The sequence below is a fragment of the Typopeltis vanoorti genome, chromosome 1 (assembly GCF_054136105.1).
Source record: "Typopeltis vanoorti isolate ZY-2024b chromosome 1, IOZ_Tvanoo_1.0, whole genome shotgun sequence".
Classification (NCBI taxonomy): Eukaryota; Metazoa; Arthropoda; class Arachnida; order Uropygi; family Thelyphonidae; genus Typopeltis; species Typopeltis vanoorti.
In genome coordinates this window covers 60148889-60174301 of record NC_143549.1, presented here as the reverse complement: position 1 = coordinate 60174301, position 25413 = coordinate 60148889, and the positions used below count along the sequence as shown (strand labels likewise).

The 25413-nt window shown below is 35.2% G+C and overlaps 1 protein-coding gene across 1 annotated transcript in view; it reads right to left on the bottom strand.

Moving 5' to 3' along the window:
• The window catches only part of MAN1 (LEM domain-containing inner nuclear membrane protein MAN1), a 296543-nt gene that overhangs the window by 145501 nt on the left and 125629 nt on the right, over positions 1-25413 (bottom strand). The window contains exons 7-8 of the mRNA XM_090397559.1: positions 17661-17803; positions 12216-12317 (exon numbers count right to left, since the gene is read on the bottom strand). Of these exons, the coding sequence (XP_090253685.1) occupies positions 12216-12317; positions 17661-17803 (245 nt within the window). The remainder of the gene's footprint in view (positions 1-12215; positions 12318-17660; positions 17804-25413) is intronic.

Here is a 25413-nt window from a genome sequence, read left to right as displayed (position 1 = left end):
CAGTTGGGTCTTCAACCTGCAGCATTAAAAGTTTTTCCATTTCAGCAATAAAATTATCACATTTATGGATAAATAGAGTATTAACTACTGTAGCACTTTCTCTTCACTTAACTATTTTTAACCGCTGTAAGTTCAGCCTGGCCTCTCTCTCAGTTCAATACATCATCATCATCACTAAATTTAATAATTTTAATCATAGTATCGAGCAACAACACCCTTACTTTGAATTTTATCTGCCATTATTAACAATAAAATAAATCAACAGTTATAATTCACAGTGAAACATAATGAACAACAATGTAGTAAATAAAGTTCACAAATAGAGATGCACAAAACTACACATGCACAACTTGAAGTTACATGCTTAGAAACATTTTAGAAAAATCTGGTAACTGTTGAGCAAGAGTAAGCCAATCCAATGACATTCTTCACACTATTCCATATAATCTGCTCAATAATTTTAAAAGAAATGCTCATGTTTTGCTTAGTTCTTTAACAGAGGCTTTTAATTGCGTTCATTTCATGGATTACTTTATTAGTAGATAATAGATTATTTGTGTAAATTAATAAAGATGTTAACAATATGTTGTGCAGATTGTAACGTCACATCAAGTTTTTGGGCATAATGTTGAATTAAATTTATACATACAGAATATCCCAAAAAAGTCTTATGTTAATAAATTTTGAAGGTATATATTAGAACACACATGGGCAACCCCTGGCCCGCAGGCAGGATCCGGCCCTAATCTATTTCAGCGAAGTTTGTCTGATTCGTGGTGGGAGAAAACATGGTGTGTTCTACTAACTCACATTAAGCTGATGTCATATGACTTGCGCAAAACACACTATGTTTTCTCCAACCGGTCTCTTTCTCACTTTGACTAGCGGTGTGTGTGTGTGAACGTGTTACAACGTGTCAGTTCGGTACTTGCGTTGGTGTTGTGCTTTGTTCAGTGCCTGCATTGGTGTTATGTTCTATTCGGTGCCTGTGTTGATGTTTTGTTCTGTTCAGAATATCGCTTATAAATTTGGGACAATGTCAGGGGTTACTGCAAAAAAAAGAAAAGTAGATGCAGAGAATCATCAATTTCAAGACAACTGGACGGAGGATTATTATTTTATTCTAAATAAAGGTTTGCCTGTATGTTTGCTGTGCAACGAATCCGTATCCATCAACAAAGAAAACAACTTGAGGAGACACTTTACTTCGAGACATGCAAATCACCCAAAAATTGATGGACAACTATGAAAAGATGAAATATAGAAGTTGAAGAAAAACTTGGATACCCAGCAGCAAATGTTCAATAAGCAAAGAATGCAGCACCACAGCACTGTCAAAGCCAGCTTTGTGGTAAGCGAAAAAAATCGCTAAGCATTCTAAGTCATTTGGTGAAGGAGAATTTATCAAAGAATGTCTGCTGGATGTTGCAAGTATAATATGTCCTGAAAAGAAAAAAGACTTCGAGAATATTCGTTTGTCGAGATGTACTGTTGTCTGATGGATAGAAATTATGGCTGATATCAAAAAAAGTTTTTAAAAGAGAAGATTGCTAGATTGGAAGCATTTTCAATTGCTTTGGATGACAGCACCGATTCCGATATTCATGGAATCAGCCTCAGCCCTAAGAAACTATCCAAACCTCAACAAATTTGGTTGCATGAGACTGCCCCAAACTTACATCAGAAGACCTTCAGTCCAAATGGCCAAGAATACCAACACTGCCCACTAGGGGGCACCATCAGAACTTTTAGGAGAAAGAATAGCTTCCTGCTTCGTTCATCATTTACTATGTGTTGTGCTTGCGTGCACGTGTCTTGTTTTTAAGTTCCTGTGATAATAGCAACATGATGTTGCCGAAATATTGGAAGTGTATTAAAATTTATTTTAATGTGTATTGTATTGTACGTTGTAATTTCCTTAAGCTATTTAGTAAGAATATATAACCAACGTCTAAGCCTTTCCACGAGAAGAATGGAATATTGTTCCATAAACTGGAGAATATGGAACTATTATAAAAATATTAGCGTGGATAAGAGGATGTCTGACTGACAGATATCAAAGTGGTATTGGAGATGTGGATCAGCAAGATTTTAGGTAACCACGTGGGATCACATTAAAGGATCAGATCACCATGTGGTGCACCACTGGTGATCCTTTATCCATGCGTAGGCAAATAAAGTTTGCACATGAAGTATCTTCACAACTGGACTACTTGCTTGTATATAGAGTCTAATGACTTCACATCAATTGCTTTAGCATCCCACACTTCGATAAGGGATTAACCACCCTACCAGCCGAAGCAGATGAAATAGTGAGACCAAATTGCACTTCTTATCCATGTTATTCAACGGGTGTTACAATCGTATCCAGATTTAGATGGACGTCTATAGATGTCATGGCCTGTTGGGGTGTTAAACCAAGAATATAATTTCTTAGCATCTTTAATTTATAGTATAACCAAGTGAAATAACTTTTAACATACCAGGGTAATCAGGAAAGTGGATGATATGAAGTACACACAGAATGATTTGAACAGCTGGAATCATATGAAAAATGGTCAGTTCAATGTTAGTAAATGTCAAGGCATGCACTTTGGTGTGATGAGATATTCAATGTCACATTATATCAGTGGAATAATGCTAGAAAAAAGTTATCAAACTAGGGTAGGGATCTTGGAGTTTTAGTAGATAGGATGTGGAAGTTCAAGGGACACAGCAAAGACTGCAAATACAACTCAGAGAATAATTGCAATGCTGAAACAAATTTTAACAAGCAAAGATGAGGAAGTCAGTTTGCCACTTTACAAAGCCTCGATAAGACCTCTCTTAGACTACTGTGTGCGGGTCTGGTCTTCTGGCTTCTGTGGTGATTCTGATACAGTGGAGAGAGAGAGTGCAAAGGAGAATGTTAAAAATGATATTGTGTTGGGAATACAGATTATGAAGACACTGAGAATCTGTGGACTGGACTGCAGACACTAGCAAACAAAAGAGAGAGAGAGAGAGAGAGGTAATATGACTGAGACTTGCAAATTTCTGAAATGGTCATATAGTATATCAGTTGACAGAATTTTTCATTTTATGGAGAGTGGAGAAAAGGATGAAAGGGCATCCTTGGAAGTTGAGAATGAATGCCAACAAGAAGGGGATGAGAGTTAGATTTTATTCTCACAGTATGGTTCATGTGTGGAATGAATTGTCACTGGATGTAGTGAGTGCCAGTAGTGTAAATGAATTAAAGAACAGGTATGACAGCTGTGCAGATGATATGTGGCCTTCCTTGATGAGTCCCTGAATCTCTATAAGTCTCTCTGAACATTAATAATAATATTGGATAAAGGATTCCACTTGGCTCTAGCAAAAGATGTGGATTGCTCACATTCAAGCATGTTTGAAAGAAATTAGGTTTGTTGCAGTGTATTTGAAATAAATACTCTAAGCTTTCTTCTGTACTTATTTGGCTTCTGTGCAATCATCATTCCACTATGGCTGGAAAATGTAGAAACAAACTAGATGTTTAAGGAATTCAGTTGTGACAGCTGGTATAATATACTGTTATATGATTCACTGCATAGCTGATAGGAAATGAGCTGACTGTAGCAGAATCAAACTACTAACAAGGAAAAGGTGGGCCAGTCAGCTTGCTCAATTTTCCACTGTGATGTCCATGGTTGTCTATGCAGAAAGGTGGATATCATGAGAAAGTGATTGCTCCTAAATGGGTTGTCATCAGCTTCCCACTTAAACAATGGAAAAAAAGGGAGGATGAACAAACAGTTAAGTTGTGGTGGTGAATATTCAAGTAGGTATATGGAAGAAGGTTTTGCTTCCCATATTTAAGAGGGGGGGGGGAGGATTACTGCTGTCAAGCATACACTCAACACCGCTTCCTCAGATGTTTGTGTGGGGACTACCACACTTTGCGGAGATAGTGTTCACTTATTAGTGAATACTAATAAGTGTCTGTCTAAACCCTCCATGAAAAGGGAATGGTAACTGCAGTATGATACAATCAAGATCATCTCGAGAAATATCTGCAGCAGGAGGGAAGTAGATGTAGAATAAACTGTTATTAGAATTCTGACCACAAGTTGGATGCAACTGCTTCTATGTTGGTGTTAAGTGGGTCTTGCTGGAAGGTGATATGATTGCTGACAAGGATAGTGATTTCTTCATGGGCAGGTCCACCCCCCCCCTCCCTCTCCTATCTTTATGAATGATGGTAACATTTTGTAATGCCAGATCATCACTCGGCTTTGGGGAATGTTTCCTGCAAGCAAAAGCATATCAATTTATACTTCTACAAGAGCCTCAATGTCATTAATGTGTTGTCGGAATCTGCAACAATTCCACTGTAGGAAATGTTTTCATTATTTCTTTTTGGTGGTTTCATCTGTCTTGGATTCTTTTTTTTTTTTTGAAGAATTATGGATGGCCAGTATCCATCATTTCTTCTGGAAAAATATTGAAGATACTGCCACATTCCACTCCCTCTAGTGCACTCGATATAGCAATTGATTTATCTTCTTGAGAGGGAGCAGAGGTATTCATGCTATCTGTTGATGGGCCATCTATTATGGGGTCTGAATGTATGTCTATGAAAATAGGTGGTGCATGTTCCATTATTTATTTTATTTTTTTTTTTTAATAAGAAGATTTTCATCTAGTGGGACCATTTTTGGCATGTCTTAAGGAGTAAGTCCACATTGATATTTCTCTTTGACATGCTCTATGGAGACTGCAAGCAAGTCATATTCTTCTTCATGGCTGTCGTAGTTGCGAGAAGGTGGGAATAACACGTGGGAACATCTCGCTGACACTATCTACACAGTTGTCTTCTCAGCATAAGAGGGATTAGCAGATGTTGCTACTGTTGTAGTATACTGTGTCTTTGCCTTCTGATAGATGATACAAATGCTCTCTTTTTTTAGTTTTTGTATCTCTTTTTCATTCTCCCACCTTTTCCATGCTTAAGAATATGCTGGATGGCCTGCCTCACACAGAACATTTTGGTGTTTTGCTCTTAGTCTTTATTCTGGGGATCTTTATTACTACATTGGGAATAGATACATAACCATGACATGCGATTTAAGAATGACCACCTTTCTGACATTTAAAGCAACTGGAAGGATTCACAGGATACAGAGCCTTACTGGACAGTTCAGATAACCTGCTTTGACTTGTTGAAAATAAGGTTCCCGGTAGGGACCAGGTACCCATTCTTACATATGAAGATTCTTCTTATGGCTGTCATTCCTTCGTACTTGAATTCAGAGAAGATCTCTTCATCAGTATCCTCAAGGAGATCCAACTCTGATATTATGCCTCTGGAAAAGATTAAAGTTTTGTGTGGGGTAACTGTAATTCATATTCACTCAACAGATACTGCATGGAGTAATTTTTCTGATTGTGTTACTGTAGATGCTGCAATAAGGACTGCCTGAATGTAGTTTCTTTGCAGATTTGGAGACCTTGCCAAACCTTCTGGATGAAGAAAGGTGACATTTTTCTAACGGGATTTTCACCTGTTGAGTGCAAGATTAAGAACAGTGGCGTATTTGTTGAAGATTCTGATGTTTTGTTTCTTACTTTGGTTTTCTGTTGATGATTCTAAGGTTTCTGAATCCAGTTTAGACTTGTTGAGAGGCCCTGATAAACAAGATGAAAATTTATTCATAGTCAAAGAGAGAATAATTCAGTGCCGAGCGCCCCACTCGTTATCAAGCCATGAATGGATGTCTGCTCTCTGACACACAATGTGATTGCACTTGGGAGTGGAATGCCTGGGATACCCAAGATACTATACCAGTAAACACAGCAACCTTTGGCCCTGTCCCTGGATGGGGAAGGAGACTTACTGCAACACTAGTGACCTTTGCAGGTAAGCCCACTAGCCAACTGATTCTAGTCAGGCAATCCAGGATCACCTGTTTTGCAGAAACACAGGCCAAATTAGTGTGAGACTATCAGGTTCCCCCTTTCCGTGGCCATGCATCACGCTGTACTGTACAGCAAACATGGTGACAAGTCATTAGATCCCAGTGATGATGATCTGGATAACAGGGTAGTAAGAAAGACTAAGGAGAAATAGAGCAAAGAATATGAGAAAAGCATAGAAAAAAAAATTAGGACAAAAAGGACCTAGTACCATCAATAGGAGGTACCCTCTATGAATAGGTTTTTTTACGAATGTCCCAATCAATGACACAATTCTTCTTTTACAGAACAAATTCCCTCCAGATATCATGGCTCACTTTGCACATGTATTGTGTTCTGGTTATTTTGCATGGAAAAACGCTTTCTACCTACAAAAAGAAGGCACAGCCATGGGCTCGCTATTATGCCCCCCCACCAATTGTTAACTTTTATATGGAAAATTTTGAGCAACTTGCTTTAGATTTCTCTCCTTTAAAACCCAAAGTCTGCCTTAGATACGTTGACGATGTTTATGTGATCGTCCCATGGCAACCAGACACATTCCTTAGTCACCTAAACAAACAACACAAACACATACAGTTCACAATTGAGATTGAAAAACAGAACACACTTCCGTTTTTAGATACACTTGTCACTCGTCTTCCCTCTGGCAATCTTTCCTTCACTGTCTACCGGAAACCGACAAATACGGGACAATATATACACAAACTCCTACTACCACCCAACACAAAAACTAGGTGTCATCAACACGCTAAAAAAACAGGGCTCAGTCGATCTGTTCCAGTGAACAGGCACTGAAAGACGAATTTAAAATTATCAACAATACTTTCCAAAAAAAAACAGATACAACCAAAACACTATTAACAAAATTCTCTACAAGATCTCAATAAAAAACAAAGACAAACCAGACTACAATAAAACTATAACCATTCCTTACATTAAAGGGACATCAGATAAAATAAACAGAATACTACAAAAATACTTCTCTATGTGAAACACCTATTCATAGATTCATTTTAGAAATTATGGACTTTACAACCGTGTTATAAATAACTCTTTTAATATCCCAACATTTCTATCTTCATATCAATATACAGGACAAGCTAAGTTACATTACATACAGTAAGTTAGAGAAAGAATGAATTCAAATGAACTCGAAGCCACCTTTAAACCTCCTGCAAAATTAAAAAGTTTACTCAACTCATCAACCCCCCCCCCCACCTCCGCTGGTCCACCCTGGAGTATACCATATTTATTGCACCTGTAACATACCATATATAGAAGAAACAGGATGCACAATTCCTGTCAGACAAAAAGAACATAAACGACATTAAATATAATAATGATGGTGAAGCTGACCTTTCTGATCATGCCCTGAATACCTTACATAGAATTGACTGGAAAAGCACTAGTTGTCTACATCACGCCAAAACATGGTATAAACGCAAATTTAAGGAAGCCTGTGAGATTAACAACCGCCCCAATTTGAACAATAACGATGGTCTAAAAATCCCAAACATATGGAAGGCATATATTCAACCCACAGAACCTTCCTCTCTAAGAGCAACTATAAACAGGACTGTAGAAAATCCAAATCAATTGTTATTTTGGATCTTAAATCAAAAATAACAATTGTAATGCTAAAAATAGGACATCATTGTTACTGAAAGAAAACATCTGTAAGAAAGAATGTTTATTCATGTTATCACGAATAGAATTTAGCTTGAAGTAGTTTATAAATAATAATAATTATTATTATTTTTATTTTTTCACTAGAAATCATGCCAGTAGAATAACTTGTGATTAATTCATTCTTTCTCTAACTTACTGTATGTAATGTAACTTAGCTTGTCCTGTATATTGATATGAAGATAGAAATGTCGGGATATTAAAAGAGTTATTTATAACACGGTTGTAAAGTCCATAATTTCTAAAATGAATCTATGAATAGGTGTTTCACATAGAGAAGTATACATATATGCACGTCACATTAGCATACTCTATGACTGTTGAAATAAAATTCAACTTTGGAACTACTCAGATGAATTTTCAATTGTCAATATTTCCACTGTTTTTGCAAGAGCTTTTGTGATAACTGTGATGAGCTTACATTATTTACGAAGATATACTGAATAGTATAACTTCTGTAAAAATCTAATGAGCATATCCAAATTTCTAGCACATTTCAAACATCAATTATTTTTGACTTACATTACATACTTGTAGATATAATTTTGTTTATTTTTGCACTTACAAAAGGATCTAAGCTCAAAACTGAAATAACCTGATAATTTTTCATTAAATTCAATCCAGTAATGCAGAATTATTAGTGTCATTTTGCCAACTTTTGGGAATAAAAATGAGCTGACAGAAACCAAAACTGAATGATGTGGACAACAAAAATATCAAGTTTTATTATATAGCAAGAGTGAAGTCACTGCTATATAATTTCAAAACATCTCACCCTACAAATAATAGGAGCAAAACAAAAATGAGATGATCTAACAAATATTTATAGGAATTCTATTTACTCAATTTCAATAAAATCTGTCTAGCCAGAGTCTAAAAATGACTTGTATACAGGTGGATAGACAAAAGAAATCTAAGGTGAGTAGAATTCCAACTGAATTCATCTCACCTCAGTTCTCTTCAAAATAAAGGAGAGCTCCATTAAATGGCCAACTACTATAATACCTGGAAGCTTCCTACCTCATTAGTTATCACCAGAATCGATCATATCACAGATGTCAAGAACTTCAAAGGTTATTTACCTCCCTCTGGAAAAGTACTACGGAAAGACGTGGGGAAATACAGGTTATTGTTTTCAATACATTCAAGGCATGTGACTAAGTGTGAAACTCAGATCTCTTGAGCAAATTTCCATCCTGATCTTCCATCTCCATTTTGCAATTGGATATCTGGTTTCCTCCTACATGATTCATCAAGTGAGGTTGGATCATTGTGTTTTTTCACTACTCAACCCTCTTTTCAGTACATCATCTTCTTTTACTATCAACCTAGAGACTCCATAGCTCAGTTGGTATAGACAAAGCCCTTTGGTCAGAAAGACCTAGGTTCAATTCCTGTCCATAACATGAGGGATTAAGTATTTTATAACTGTAGATCCATATGTGTTCATGGGACCAGAAAGAGACCTTTATCTGGTCTCTTTCAACTAAAGGTGAGCTAGCCAGTCTCATGCAGAAGTAGAGTGTTTTTTCACCCAGAAATTTGGGTTTTTTTTGTCCCTCAGAACAGGCAAACTGGACCCGTGAACACATATGGATCTACAGTTATAAAATACATACTTAATCCCTCATTAGGAGGGCTTGCCTCATCCTAATTCACAGACTTGCAGACAATAGCATTCTCTATACCCATCCCAAACTTCTCATTTCCAATGCCTTGTGATGAACAAAAGAGTAAGACTGCAAAAACATTATGGCAAACACCCTAAATATGAAACTCCATCAATTTGCAGTGGAAAAAAAATCATCCTTAACTCTCATAATATTCCACTCAGGTCCAAATCAAGAAGAAATCTACAGATTTCTCTTCTTGGGATGAAAACAGATACTTATCTCATTACTCTTTTCCATTACATTTTTCCCAAGAGTGTGTAAGTTAGTAAGTGCTAGTAATACCCCCTCCCACCCACAAACACATACATACTCTATGTTGAAATGAGTAGTGGGACACTCCCTGTTTTTAAAGGAAATATACTGTTTGACATGTCCTGTCAGGTGTCTTCTCCTTCCAAGAGATTGATTATCATGTGTCTCCACCATGTCCTATTCTGCACCTCTCTGCTGCATTGCTCATATCAGAGACAAGGCCCAGTCTTCTATATTTTTCATCCACTCCAGTCTTTGTCTTCCTCTCCTTCTCTTTCCCTGAACAGTTCCTTCAAGAAGTGTCCTTAGTAGGTAGTTATGTCTCAGAATATGTCCAAAATAGCTGACTTTTCTCTTTTTAATTTATGTTATCAAGGTCTGCTTACGCCTACCATCTCTAGTACCTTTTCATTTATCTTTTTGTCTTTCCATGATATCCTCATAATTCTTTGCAGCATCCACATTTCAAAGGCCTCCAGTTTTTTTCACACTCAGATTGGAGAGTGTCCATGCCTGTACTCCGTATAATAATGTGGGCCATATGTAACATCTGGAGATTCTTAGTCTTGTTTTCAGATTTAATTCTCTAGATGTCAGTAGATTTTTCATATTGTTGAAAGTTGACCTTGCAATTTCAATCCTTTTCCTAATTTCATCTTTTGTCCTGCCTTTCTCTGTGATCAAGTGTCTGAGGTATGCGTATGTTTGCACCTGTTCTATTTCGTTTTATATTGAAGCATATTTTTGGTATTTCTTTTTCTCTTGAAATTATCATGATTTTTGTCTTTATAAAGTTGAAACTGAGGCCATACTGTTTGCTGTACTTGAGAGTTTCCTCTCTAAGAGTCTTGAGATCATATTTGTTTTCAGCTAGAAGAATAGTGTCATCTGCATATCTTAGGTTATTAATATTTCTGCCCCTACAGTGATTCCTTTGAGGTTACTAATTTTATTAAATATTTCTTCTGTGTACAGGTTAAAGAGAATTGGAGACAAGACACAGCCTTGTCTCACACCTTTCTGAACTGGAAATTCTTCTGAGGTTTCTCTATTTATTCTCAAAAAAAGCAGTCTGTTCCCAGTAAAGATTAGTTATTAGCCTAATGTCTTTTCTGTCCATGCCTATTTTTGAAAGGATTTCAATTAACTGCTCATGTTGAACATTGTCAAATGCCCTTTTGTAATCTATGAAGCAGAGGTCTACATTTTTGTTTTTCTAGATATCTTTCTATGATGGTTCTGATGTTGAAAATACCTTCTCTTGTACCTACATTTTCCTTAAAGCCACTTTGTGTATCATTTATTTCTATGTTTATTTTTCTTTTATTTCTTTCAAGAATAACATATAGGAGGACTTTTGATACTTGACTGATGAGGCTAATTGTCCTGAACTCTTCACATCTTGTAGCTTTTGTTTTCTTGGGAATTGTAACAAAAATTGAGTGATTAATATCTTTGAGTAGAAATCCAGTCTCGTATTTCTAATTGCATAAATTTGTTAGCAATTTCAGTCCTACTTCATCCAGAGCTCTCAACCATTCTGCCAAGATATTATCTATTCCTGCAGCTTTATGTGGTTTTAGTTTTCTGATGGCATTTTCAACTTCACAAAGTAAAATGGGTGGTCCTTCTAAATCAGTCTGTTCAGGAATATTATTTATTTGTTGCTCGTATAATTTCCTTGTGTATTCAATCCATCTTTCCATGATTTCATTTTAATCCATTAGAATATGGTCTCTTGAGTCTCTTATGACACTTGCAGGATTTGCTGTATTTGTCTTGCTTGTCATTTCTCTGATCTTTTCATACATTTTTCTACTTCTGTGTTTTCTATCAATGTTTTCTATGTCTATGCATTTATTCTTAATCCATTTCTCTTTGGCTTTCCTGCATTGTTTTTTTATTTCTTTATTCATGCTTTTATATTCAGGTTTGTTCTTTAACGTTTTTCTTCTTGTCTTTTTGACATGTACAGTCAACTTATAGCAAACTATCCACTATAATTTACTCCTGTGATTCCTTCAAGTTTGCTATAGAGCATCAACTGTATATTAATGTCATCACATGCTGCCAACATTGCTATATAACTGACTTTAGATTTGTATATTATCAATAATACCATGAAAAGAACTTAAGAGTTTCAAAAGAAGTGTTAACAGGACCCAACACCTCTCCTGATAGCATATCAATGACAGCATATTCCTTCATGACCAAACTAAAATTAACTGTAGGCAACATTATCAGTCATCAATGTAGGATAATATGTCACCTCAGTCCAGAAAAGCACAGGAAGATGCAGGAAGCTCATTAAGAGTCCAAAGATGCAGAACAAATAGTATGGAAAATCAATAACTAAGTGTGGAAATGATCGACAAGAAGTGAAAAGAGCCTGAAGGTGGTCAAGGTTAGGACATCACATTAATAAAAATAATAATAAAAACAAATAATGTGCACTTCTGATATACTGTAAGAGACTTGCCACATATACAACTAAAATAGAAAATACTGAATACAGAACCACTTACCAATAATCTTGCTTCATTATATACCATTTTTTATAAAGTTTGCTAAATTCACATTAAGATAAAAATTCTATGTAAAATTCAAAAACTATGGCAATGAACTTTCAAGAATTAGTACTAAAAGGAAAAAATACAAACCCACCTATGATTTTTTCTATCATATCAAACATTTTCCTTTGATCCTGTTCCTTTTTTCTCTTGAAATATTTCATAACATGTGCTAAGATATAAAGGCCTATAATAACTAAAAAGACAGAAATAAAATGATTATAAAAATCATATGCTATATGCTGCAAATTTTATTATAACAGTATATCCAGATTTAAAAATACCATACTTTTCCATGAAATTAGTGAATTTAAGTTGAAATATTATCAAAGTGAAATTACTGTATTTTTCTGTATATAAGATGCTCCATGTATAAGACAAACCCTACTTTTCGAACCCAAAATTAAGAAATCAATATTTTAAACATCTCCACTGTCTAATCATATACTCAGTGGGAGGAGGTCCAAACTGTCTCTCTAAAGCTTTATTTCCCTGTTTTTTTGCATAATTGTTGACTTTTAACTTGAAATTTGAAGAATATGACAATCGTTTTTTATTTTCCGACATTTTTATGGGCTAGTGCTCAAAATATTGTTAATGCATTAATTTACCCTGCCAACGAGTCCCAGACGTATGAATGATTTCAGAGTTCTGATTGGTTTATTCAGAATCAGCTGTTAATGATGTCAATCGACAGAGTTAACAAAGGCTAGTGATTGGTGGAAGCCTGTTTGCAGAGAGAAGGTACCGGCAGTTTCACCACAGCAACAGTGGCGAAACTGCCAGTACCTTCTGAAACCCCCCCCCGCCATGCATAAGACAACCCTCAATTTTTGGTCTAAAAATTTTAGAAAAAAGTATCGTCTTATACACAGAAAAATACAGCAGATGAAGTTTCAACATTCATTTTAACACATTTCAAAATTGTATTCCACAGGTTATAGTATGTATAGTTTTATGGAGTAAATGTTACTAGTAGTGTAATTAAAGTTTTATTATTTAAACCTTGGTTCTAGTCATTAAATTTTTTTTTTAAAAAACAAAAAAATATATATCAACAAATATTCTATTTACACATAACGTATATACATTTAGACCTGTTAAAATCACTGTCAATTACAATTAGTATATTTAGAATGCAGTAGAATATACTTTGGTGAATATAACAATTTTGCTTTTGTGCGTGTGTGTTGGGGAATGTCACTGGTATAGTTCGCCCACCATTTCTAGATCCCTTGTTGGATTTGTGCCAAGAATAGTCGATTCATGCTGAAGGGGAGAAAGAAATGAAGGATGTACGAATTGGTCGCCAACATGCGAAATCACGTGCTTTCTTGTCTGTCGCTGTACTAGTACTAGCTTGATTTTTGTTGTTCTCTTTTTGCATTATTTTTTTATTATTAATTTGTATGATGGATCCAGTACAGTCAACAAGTTCTATTGTTACACGTTTCAGTAGCTCTTGCAAAAGAATATTGAATAATGTGCTGACATTCTGCGAAAAAGAATCATCAGAAGGCCGTCTTCTTGTTCCCCTTTCTCAAGTCATAAAACGTGCAAGTGCAATTGCGGGCGTATCGGGGTCGACTGTTAAAAGAATTCGTAGGGAATCAAAAGGTGAAGGTAAGCCAAAATTTAAATCTCCTAAAAAAAAAAAAAAAAAAAAAAGCGCCAGAGTAAAACCATCCAAACCGTAGCTTTGAATGATTTTGATGTAGCCGTTATAAGAAGAGCTATTCACGAATTTTACGTGGTCGAGAAAAGAGTGCCAACTGTTCCGAAATTGATTCCTGTGCTTAAAGAAAAAATTAATTTTCCTTGGAAAAGAGAAACTTTAAGGAAAATACTTCATGAAATCGGATTTTGTTTTAAAAAGTCCCAGAATAAAAGGAAACTTATCATGGAGCGAAGTGACATTGTTTTATGTAGAACGTAGTATTTGCACGTATTAACACTCTACATACATTTTTCCAACTGTTATACAAGCAAAATAGTTACACTTTAAAAACAACAACGTTCGTAAAAGAAAAGCTAAATTTTCCGACCTGTAATAATAAACAAACTCAGTTTGTTTATTATTACCTCCCAGAAGACAGACTGATTACCCTATTATCGGAATGGATTCTCCTTTTTCTGACATGCGCAGTAGTTTCGAGGGACCTCAAATCGGTGGGCGAACTATAATATTGTGTTCTCATCACCATACACAAAAATATGCAAGCAAAGTTAATCACTAATGAAAGGAGAAGATTTTGGACTATATAAGATACTGTTATTTTTAAACATAATCCCATTAGCTGGTCATTCACCTCAGTCAGTTATGTTATGGTCCCTTAATCCTACTGATAAGGTTTCAACACATGTAGGTATATAAAATTCCTTCACTCATTCACAGCTAACTATATCACTACTGGTTTATGATGAAGAAATCTATTAAGTCATTTATAAACTTAATATACTGAACAATTATTACACTAGGATTCAATTAAGAATCAAAGCCAGATAAACTGGAGATCTTTTTTAAGAAATGTGGAGAATAGACTGAGCCTACAACCTAATATCCAATCCTCACCTTCATGGTGTATCCCCATTAGTAGGTATCTATCTATCTAAACACTGGAAGAATGAGCACAGGCTAGCAAGTTGAGATTTAACCAACCAAATTGTATTTTTATTAGCTTAAACAAAAAATGATGGTGCTACATGATGGAATTTAATGCGAGCTGGGGCGTTGCTGTGTAAACAAAGTATCTGAGTAGTTAAGAATAATTTTCTTGAATGGCAGGCAACACCAAGTAGAGTGAAATGGACAAACATCACATTGGGAAATTAGACAATGATACATTTGTGCCTAAAGCCCCATAGTAGGATCTACTAAGGAAGAAGTGGAGGAATTTTTCAAGTTCTTAGAGAAAGCAGCTGAAATAAAGAAACACCTGGTCATTGTTGGAGTTCTCTGAATAGCAGAGTAAGAAATGAACACCACATATATAGAAACGTTTGGGAAAATTTGGAGAAAAGAGCAAAGCTAATAATAATGGAAGCTGAATTTCTATTCAGGACATGAACTAGTCATTATTAACAGCATGGTCCAACATTAAGATATGCACAAATTCATGGAGAGAAAACATAGAAGCAAAAATAAGAAAGGTCTCAATGATTATATTATTTTTGGCAGCAATATTCTTACGCTTGTTCAAGAAAAAAATATACAGAGAATTTGAAATTGATCGCCATTTAGTCAGCTAAATCCTAAATTGTCACCCATCCTCATTCATTCAGTATCTAGGTAGATACCTAACAGGGTATACCATGAGAAGGTGAGGACTGGACATGAGGTCAGAAGCCTAGTCAGGGCTCCTCACTGCTTAAAATGCTACATAGAGTTTGTCTTCCAGTTATCCATCAGGCTACTAAGCATTCCAAAACCGAGTTTTTAAGGGCTAAAGGAAGGAAAGTTGCACCATATCTAAATGGCAATCATACTTTCTCAACTCCTGCCAAAATTGGTCATAGATTTTGTCCGAAACCCCAACTTTCATACCCTTTAGCACTTGGTTGTTTTCATCATCATCATCAAATTCCTGACATGTACCCTCAAGGAGTGTACAGGATATGATAGTACTACATGAAAAATTTACATCATTACTAACTTCCTATCTACAATTTTCCTCCAAATCAGTCTGTTACTTGTCAAGACTCCAACACTATCAGATCTTATATTTCTATGGTCTAACGCACTTTGTACCATATCAATCCACCTATATCTTGGTCTTCCTCTGGGTCGTTTTCCTGCCAACCTGGCAGTGAACATCTGTTTTGCTAATCTTTCCTCGCCCATTCTATTTAAATGACCATACCACCTGAGATTAGCTCCGCTAACGCATTCTTGGATGTTGACAATGTCAAGTTCTTTCCTAATATCCTAGTTTTTAATATGATATTGCCATTGATGCCATCTGTTCACGCCTCTAATCTTTCTCAGGACTCTATATCTGCCGTCTCTAGTCTTTGTTCAAGTGTTTTACTTCTGACCAGCTTTCAGATCCATAAGTTAAAACTGGTTTGAACATTGTCTTGTATACAGCTAATTTAGTGTTCCGACTAATTTCTCTCTTATTCCATGGTCTTACTCTCATGGTTGTTTTCATTGCATCATTAACTAAACAAAAACCTAATCCACACTACTGTGTTTTTTAATCTTCAAATTCTTGCATAAACAATCTCAGTAAATGTACTCTTACCATCCCAAACAAGCAACATACAATGTCTTTTTCTTTTTTAAATACCAGAAGAAAGAGATCTAAAAAATCTTGTCCAAATTTGATGCTGAAAAGTCTCTTGGTTCTGATGGGATTTCTCCAAATTGTACTGAAGGTTTGTGCTTCAAAGCCTAACTCCAGTTCTATTTTCTCTTCCCTTCCCCCATTCCACTGTATTTATCCCATAGCCTGAAAATTAGCTCATATTCACTCTTGCCAATAAGTTTTCAACAGTATATTTTTACTTGGATATAATAAATTACATGTTTGCTTGATTCTGTGTGAATACTTATCAAAAGAACAAGTTACTGATTGTTTACAGACATCATCCAGTAACACAGCATTCAATTAACAACAACAACAGAAATAGATTGAAAATTAGATGCTACAACCTTTGTAATATTCAATAGATAACAGAATAGAATACAGGGTTCCAATTCCATATATTTGACATTTCTAAACCTATATAGATAGGCAGAATCTTGCATTTCACCTGATATCCACAGATTTTCCTATAATCAAAATTTATAATCTTTTCTCTGTCTCTTGGTGATGTTTATTCAATTCCGTATGAATATAATCTAACATTCCTTAGATAGACAAGCCATTCTGTGTGGGAGGGAGAGGGGAGTGGAATTAGTGAGCATTAATACTATAATGAATACATTAAACCTCAAAATATCTGGTCTCACACACAGCATGGTATTGAGATCAAACACAGAATGATTTGAAAAACAAGGTTCACATTCTCAACAGAAGCAGTTTTAAATATGAATATCTTTTCAAAGAAAATTACAAAGCACTATTATACCAGCATAATTTAAATTGGAATAATTGTCTCTCTCTCTCTCTCTCTCTCGAAAATTCTGAAGATTCTTCTCCTTTGTAAACATCCGGAGTGTTTTGTTATGTATGTTACATGACCCTTCTGCCACGTGGCACTTGCTGTTATTGAGTGACAATAACAAATATTGTTGTATTTGTCATGGCTCTGAATTGCTAGTTTATTCCAATTGGTGATATATTGTTAGTTTCAGTATGAAATATTTGTGCAAATTTCATTAAACTTATTTAATGTGCATAGCATGCATTTTCCTTTTGATTACAATGTCACAGGTTTTGATTAAAGCTAAGACTTATTCAAGATTAACTTCCCCAAACTAATATCATGCAGTGCTTAGATCATAAAGCAAAAAATTCAACTGACTGATGGCTACTAATGTTAGTGGTGGAAATGTTCATTAAAAGAATAAAATAAATTTTGCACTGTTACTTACTGAAAATACTTAGAAAAATTTCAGTCATTGTCCATTTAACAGCGTGCCTCAATCGACACCAAAACGGTTTATCAGCAGTTTCAGCTTCCAAGGCACAAATAGATTTTAAAGAATTCTCATTTACATCATCTGTGGTATGAAACCTATTCATATAAAACATCCTCATAAGAACAAAATATTACATCATAAAATTCTACAAGATAAAATATTTGCTGAAACATCAATACTTCATTTAGTAGTCGCTTGAACTTGATCAGAGAAATGAATTTGAAATCTTAATTAGCATATGCACTAATAGCAAAATAAAGTGTGTATATGTAAAAAAGTATACTTTGGCAAGGAAGAAATGTTGACATCCATCTTGGAGAACATAAAAAATACATTCGGCACCATCGCTAAGGTCAAGTCAGGACTAGCAGAGTATGCCTTTCATATTTCTTCACACAGCATCAAACGGAAAATAACAAAAAAGTGCTACACAGAAGTCATTATAAGTCGGAGAAACTGTTTTTGGAATCAGCAGCAACTTTAAAGCATTCACCATACCTCAACAAGTATGGCTGTATCAATTTACCAAAAAATCTGGGAGATAGCCATTTTAAGATCAAATTAATACTTGTTAGTGTTCTCTTTATCCAACAACAGATGGCACCAATTAGGACTTTAGTAACCTGTGTCCATTACAATTTTTTTACTGGTTGCACTTTTGACTAATTGTTGCCATTTTGTTATTGTGACAAACTTTTTTTTTTCTTTTTTTCATTCTGAAGATGCCGGAACCCAGTGAAATATCAGCAAACAAGTTAATAATAAAAGAATTAATATTTATTTATTATTCTTGTGTTGTGAATTAAACCCATTAAATAAACTAATCATGAACTGCCAACACATAATCTTTTCTGCCCATTTATGCAAAATTCATCAACTGCATTAAATGTATGTCTCAAAACTGCATGTGATGAGTTAATGAGATTTCCACCCAAGAAAGGCTTTAGTAAACTTTTTTTTTTTTTTTTTTTTTTTTTTTTTTTTTTTTTTTTTACATAGCTGGAAAACCTTGCTCTAGAGTAGTGATCTCCAAACTTTTTGCTGTGAGGGCCACATTGGGTACTTCAGCACTGTTCAGCGGGCCGTACAAAAAAAAAAAAAAACCTCTAGAACTAGATATATGAGTTTTATTGAAAGCAGATAAAAACTGATTACAGAATGTGTGAGATTACATTATCGTATATTAATGACAACGAACACTATCAGCAAATTCTCATATTTTTATCACAAATTATAATAAAACCATTAATGTGAATGATGTAACTGTGTTTGTGTTTTTAAAATCTTATTAAACTCAGGTTCAAATTTTGAAATGCTAATTACAAGTAGTGATTTCAAATGTTCATCAGATAAATTTGTCCTGTATTTCGACTTGATATATTTCATTCGGGAAAAAGTTTGTTTGCAAAGATACGTCCCAAAAATAGAGATAAATTTACAAGCAAATTTGAAGAAATTTGCTTGTAAATTTGAAGAAAATTTTGTAACATTTTGTAAAATTCAAATTTTTTTTCTTCATTAGTCCATTTTAATCGATCTTTTACCGTAACTTGGATTACGGTTACTTTTTGCTATTCGGGAATATATTTTGAACACAATTTTAATTAATGCATTTGAAATCTATCAACACCCCGTGTTTTTTTTTGCGGATTCTTATTGAAAAATTAGTCCAATTGGCGGGCCGGATAAAATCATATCGCGGGCCGCATCTGACCCACGAGCCGTAGTTTGGATACCCCCTGCTCTAGAGCATCAGTTCCCAACCAGGGGTATGTGCTGGGCCATTCAGGGGTACATAAAAAATAATCAGTAATGGCAGAAAAACAAGTAAGGTAAACAAAATGCAAAACATTAGTTATGGAACAATAAATGTTAAGTTTGAATCACTGCTAATGGAGACACTTCAAAACTAGTTCACATTAGAAAATGATGATTGGTGAGGATGTGGATATGAACCCCTCCCCGAAACCACTCTTCTACCACTCATTACGCACACTTCATGTGTCACTTTTGCCACCCATTCTCCTTTCCAGAACAATCGCGTGTTAATAAGAAATGACCTCTGCTATAACAAACCTTCCACTGACTTCCATTTGCAACATTTCTAGAATTTCTCCAAAAATATAAATACATCCTTAGCCAGACGCTAAGTGCATCAAAGCAAGCTCAACGATCTCACCAACATTTCAATCGGCTAGTGATCTGCATACCAATTATTACAGACTTTTCAGATAACACAAATAAATATTATTATTAATAATAAATCAAGTTTGTTAAATGCTTGATCATCATCAATATTTAACACGAAGCTATACTTATTTCTGTGTTAGGAATATTGTAAAATTAAATCTGTGGTCTGTACTTTTAGTGTAGTAATTTTCCTTTCCCAACTCATTACCTCATTTCCACTATTTTACATTAAGATAGGCACTGAACAAAAGTGTCAGTATTTAAAAACAGCTATTTTAAAAACAAGGGGGAACAATTTAGAAATGGGTTTAAAAGGGGTACACAAGTGGAAAAAGGTTGGAAACCACTGCTCTAGAGGCCAAAACATGGAACTTATAAAGCCACTTGATAATGGTTGGTGGGCTGGTTAGCTGATTATAGGTTTATTGGTACAAGAACAGCAAAGATCCTACTGCACTAAGCCAAGCGTGATAGCAGTATTCAAGATAAAATAAACAATAATAAAGAGATAAATTAGTAAATATCATGATATATATATATGTAATTAATATTTTAACTTGGGGATACTGTATATTAGGGTTACCAAGTAATTTTATAAGCTTGGTTATTTAACTCCTAATCCCAAGTAAGCAAACAGTTAAGTTTGCACCTGAAACATAGTTCAAGTCTAAAGATGGTACAACAACAGGGCAATCTCCTCCAGAGATTCTTATTAAAAATAAAAACACCTTGTAGCAACTTGTATAGGTAAAGTTGATAAGGCTCTGTATTACTAAAACCTTGGTATTTAGGGTCTAGCTACTCACTGAGGAGACCTCAAAAAAGGTTGAAACTGGTCTGGGTAGTGACCCCCACCCATAATGTATTGCAGTATACATCTTTTAGTGAGATGTGCTTTACATTATGGGAAATACTAAGAATAGTGATCAGAACTTTACCCACCTTTACAATGAGTTACCCTGGTGTTGTACCATCTTTAGACTTGAACTATGTTTCAGGTGCAAACTTAACTGTTTGCTTACTTGGGATTAGGAGTTAAATAACCAAGCTTATAAAATTACTTGGTAACCCTAATATATATATCATCATCATCATCATCAAATTCCTGCCATGTACCCTCAAGGGGTGTACAGGATATGACAGTACTACATAAAAAAATTACATCATTACTAACTTCCTATCTACAATTTTCCTCCAAATCAGTCTGTTACTTGTCAAGACTCCAACATTATCAGATCTTATATTTCTATCGTCTAAGGCACTTTGTACAGTATCAATCCACCTATATCTTGGTCTTCCTCTGGGTCGTTTTCCTGCCAACCTGGCAGAGAACACTTGTTTTGCTAATCTTTCCTCTCCCATTCTATTTAAGTGACCATACCGTCTGAGATTAGCTCTGCTAACGCATTCCTGGATGCTGACAATGTCAAGTTCTTTCCTAATATCCTCATTTTTAATATGATATTGCCATTGATGCCATCTGTTCACGCCTCTAATCTTTCTCAGTACTCTCATATCTGCAGTCTCTAGTCTTTGGTCAAGTGTTTTACTTCTGACCCAGCTCTCAGATCCATAAGTTAAAATTGGTTTGAACACTGTCTTGTATACAGCTAATTTAGTGTTCTGACTAATTTCTTTCTTATTCCATATGAATTTATTCAATTGACTTCCCACGATACCAGCTTTGCTGATTCTGTTGTCTATTTCTATATTTAGTTTACCATCTTCAGTAAAAATTTTGCCTAAGTAACTGAAATGTTTTACTTGTTCCACAGGTTCTCCATTCACAACACAGTTGACATTTTCAATGATTCTGCCTATTTTCATTGTCTTTGTCTTTTTATTGCTGACCTTCATACCATATCTATTACAACAGCTATTCAATTTAGTCAGAGAATCTTGCAGACCTGTAGCGGATTTATTTAGAAGTATAACATCATCCACATAAAGCAAAGAGCTGACATTAACATCTCCAATTTTGATATCAGGTTTAATACCACATTCCTTCATAATGTGATCCATATAGATAATGAATAACAGAGGGGATAATGTACATCCTTGTCTCACACCAGATTTAACATTAAACCATCTTCCTGTACTTCCTTCAATTCTAACTGCTCACTCACAACTCAAATAAAGACTAAGTATTGCTTGATATAATGCCCCATTCACACCATATAACTGCAGCGTATTGAATAGCTTCTCTCTTGGCACCTTGTCATATGCCTTTTCCAAATCGACAAAACTTAAATACAGATCTTTGTTATATTCCCATGCTTTCTCGACTATTTGTCGTAAAGTGAAGATCTGATCCTGACAGCCTCTATTTGGCCTGAATCCAGCTTGTTCTTCACCAAGCTTTTCTTCCACAATTCTTCTCAACCGTTTCTCAAGTATACTTGCATAGATCTTGCCAGGAACACTCAGTAGGGAAATACCTCTGTAATTCTCGCATTCAGTTTTATTTCCCTTTTTATATATGGGTACTATGAGAGCTCTACTCCAATCATCGGGAATTCGTCCCTCTGCCCAGGCTTTCTGAACTATGCAGTGCAGCCACTGTAAGACTCTTATACCACCATACTTCAGCATTTCTGGTCGAATATCATCTACTCCTGCTGCCTTTCCACATTTCAAGCCTTTGATGGCTTTTTCTAGTTCAAGTATGGATATGTATTCCTGACTGCATGCCTGGTCAGTGTTTTTTATCAATGTGCTGTCATCACTGCTTGTTTCATTTAGCAGTTTTTCAAAGTAATTACTCCATACTTCAAGGATATATATATATATATATATATATATATATATATATATATATATATTAGTTATATATGTTAAAAAATTAATTAATCAAATCAATATCTACATATAAATAGAATATATAATCAAATGTGTTTGTACATGGGTTACATTTAAATGGCTTTGAAGTGAGTGTACTGGAGAAAGTGATGTGGAATGAAAGTACAGTGTGTAATGTGTGCCAGAGATCAGAAGAAAGCGATGAAGGGATAAATCAGGACAGTGGTATTGAAGAGACAGAAGTGCTTGGCAGTGGAAACAGTAGTAGTGTGAGAGAAGAAGAGAGAACAGGAATACACGAGAAACGGAAACGGGGGGGGGGGGGCTCAGGTGGACAGGGAGACATGGCATAAGGAGAATGGATGTTGAAAGTGGCAGTGAATGTATGAAAATGGAGTATATTGTGATGTGGGTGAAGAAGTTGAGACTGAGCAGATGTATTTGGCAAGTGGTGATAAAGGTGATTGGGCAGGTGTGGTGGGGAAATCACAACCAACATGGCTTGGATAGGACTGGCTACAGACCTAAAAATTAACTGCGGTGTTTGTTTACAAATGCCAGAAGTATCAGAAATAAAGGGTATGAAATGGCTTCAGTGAATGAGGTTATTCGCCCCAAAATCATTGGAATAAGTGAAATATGGTTGAATGAAGATGATATCGGAATAGAAATGGAAGGGTACAGTATTTTTCGTGAGGATAGAAAGGGCAAGAAGGGGGGTAGGAGTGCTGCTGATTGATAGCAGGGGAATTAAGTCCACATAAGGTAGATATAAAAGGAGGAAATAGTGGCAATGGTTATGAGGCAATGTGGTGTAACGTGGAGGTTGAGATGAAGACATATTTAGTTGGATGTTGCTATAGGCCTGGGAATGTGATGAAGAAATGTATAAACAACTTGGATTAGTGAACAAAGGAAGGGTAATTATTATGGATGATTTTAATTATGGTGATATAGATTGGAAAGAAGAGATAGCATTTGGGAATAAGGAAAATAAATTTCTCAAATTCTTGAGAGATAACTATCTCAGGCAGCACGTAAAGAAGGGCATGCAAGGATCAAGAGTTCTAGATCTCATCATTTCATCAGAGGATGTAAGTGTTAGAGGAGTTTCACATTTTCCTCCAGTTGGTGAAAGTGAAGATGAAGTAATCACCTGTGTTGTGGCTAGTCATATGCAGACTTTTCTGAGGAAAGGATATATGTGGAATTATAAGGCTGGTGATTATGACAAGTTTAGGAGACAGCTTGGAGATATAACATGGAAAGAAGAGTTGAGCAGTAAGGAAATAAATGCTGCAAGGGAACTGACAAAAAAGACATAACAGCATCAATGTGCAAATGTATTCCAGAGGCCAAAAGGCTGAATAAGGTAGGTGTAAAATGGATAGATGTGGAGCTTAAGAATGAAATTTGGAAAAAGAAAGTACTTTGGAGGAAGTACAAGATGAATAAATGATAATAATCAGTCACATGAAGAGTAGAAAGTTTTTTTAGAATATTAATGACACCTAGTTTTTGTGTTGGGTGGTGGTAGGAGTTTATGTGTAAATAAGGCCAGTATATGTCAATTTCCGGTAAAGAGTGAAGGAAAGACTGCCAGAAGGAAGACGTGTGACAAGTGTATCTAGAAACGAAAGTGTTCTGTTTTTGGAGCAGATCTTCAAAGCTCTGAAAAAAAATGCCCTGGCAAAGATCTGCTCCATTGAACAAGCACTGAAAGACAAATTTAAAGTTATCAGCAATACTTTTCTAAAAAATGGTTACAGCCAAAACACTATTAACAAAATTCTCTACAAGACCTCAATAAAAAACAAAGATAAACTAGACTACAATAAAACTATAACCATTCCTTACATTAAAGGGACATTAGATAAAATAAACAGAATACTACAGAAATATAACCTCAAAGCCACCTTTAAACCTCCTGCAAAATTAAAAAGTTTACTCGACTCATCCAAAGACCCACTCCCTCTGCTGGCCCACCCTGGAGTATACCATATTTACTCCACCTGTAACCTACCATATATAGGGGAAACAGGACACACAATTCCTATCAGACAAAAGGAACATAAATGACACATTAAATATAATAACTATGGTGAAGCTGGCCTTTCTGATCATGCCCTGAACACTCTACATAGAATTCACTGGAAAAGCACCAGTTGTTTACATCACACCAAAACATGGTATGAACGCAAATTTAAGGAAGCCTGCGAGATTCTTATCGACTGAACAATAATGATGGTCTAAAAATCCCAAGCATATGGAAGGCACATATTCTACCCATGGAACAAAGACTGTAGATAATCCAGAATCCTAAATCTAATATAACAATTGTAATGTTAAAAATAAAACATCATTTGCTACTGTAAGAAAACTATCTATAAGAAAGAATGTTTCTCTCATGTTATCTTAAATAGAATTTAGCTTTGATATAGTTTCTAAATAATTAATTTATAATTCTGGTTTTTTTTTCACTAGGGGGTCATGCCAGTAGAATAACTGGTGATCAAATCATTGTTTCTTTAGCTTACTGTGTGAAATGTAACTTAGCTTGTCCTTGTATATTTGTATATACTCCAATTGATGACCTTAGTATGAAGGTCGAAACGTTGGGAAATTAAAATAGTTGTTCATAACACGGTTGTAAAGTCCATAATTTCTAAAATGTATAGACTGGTCTTGTATATCTGGAGTTGTGGTGAAGGTCCTG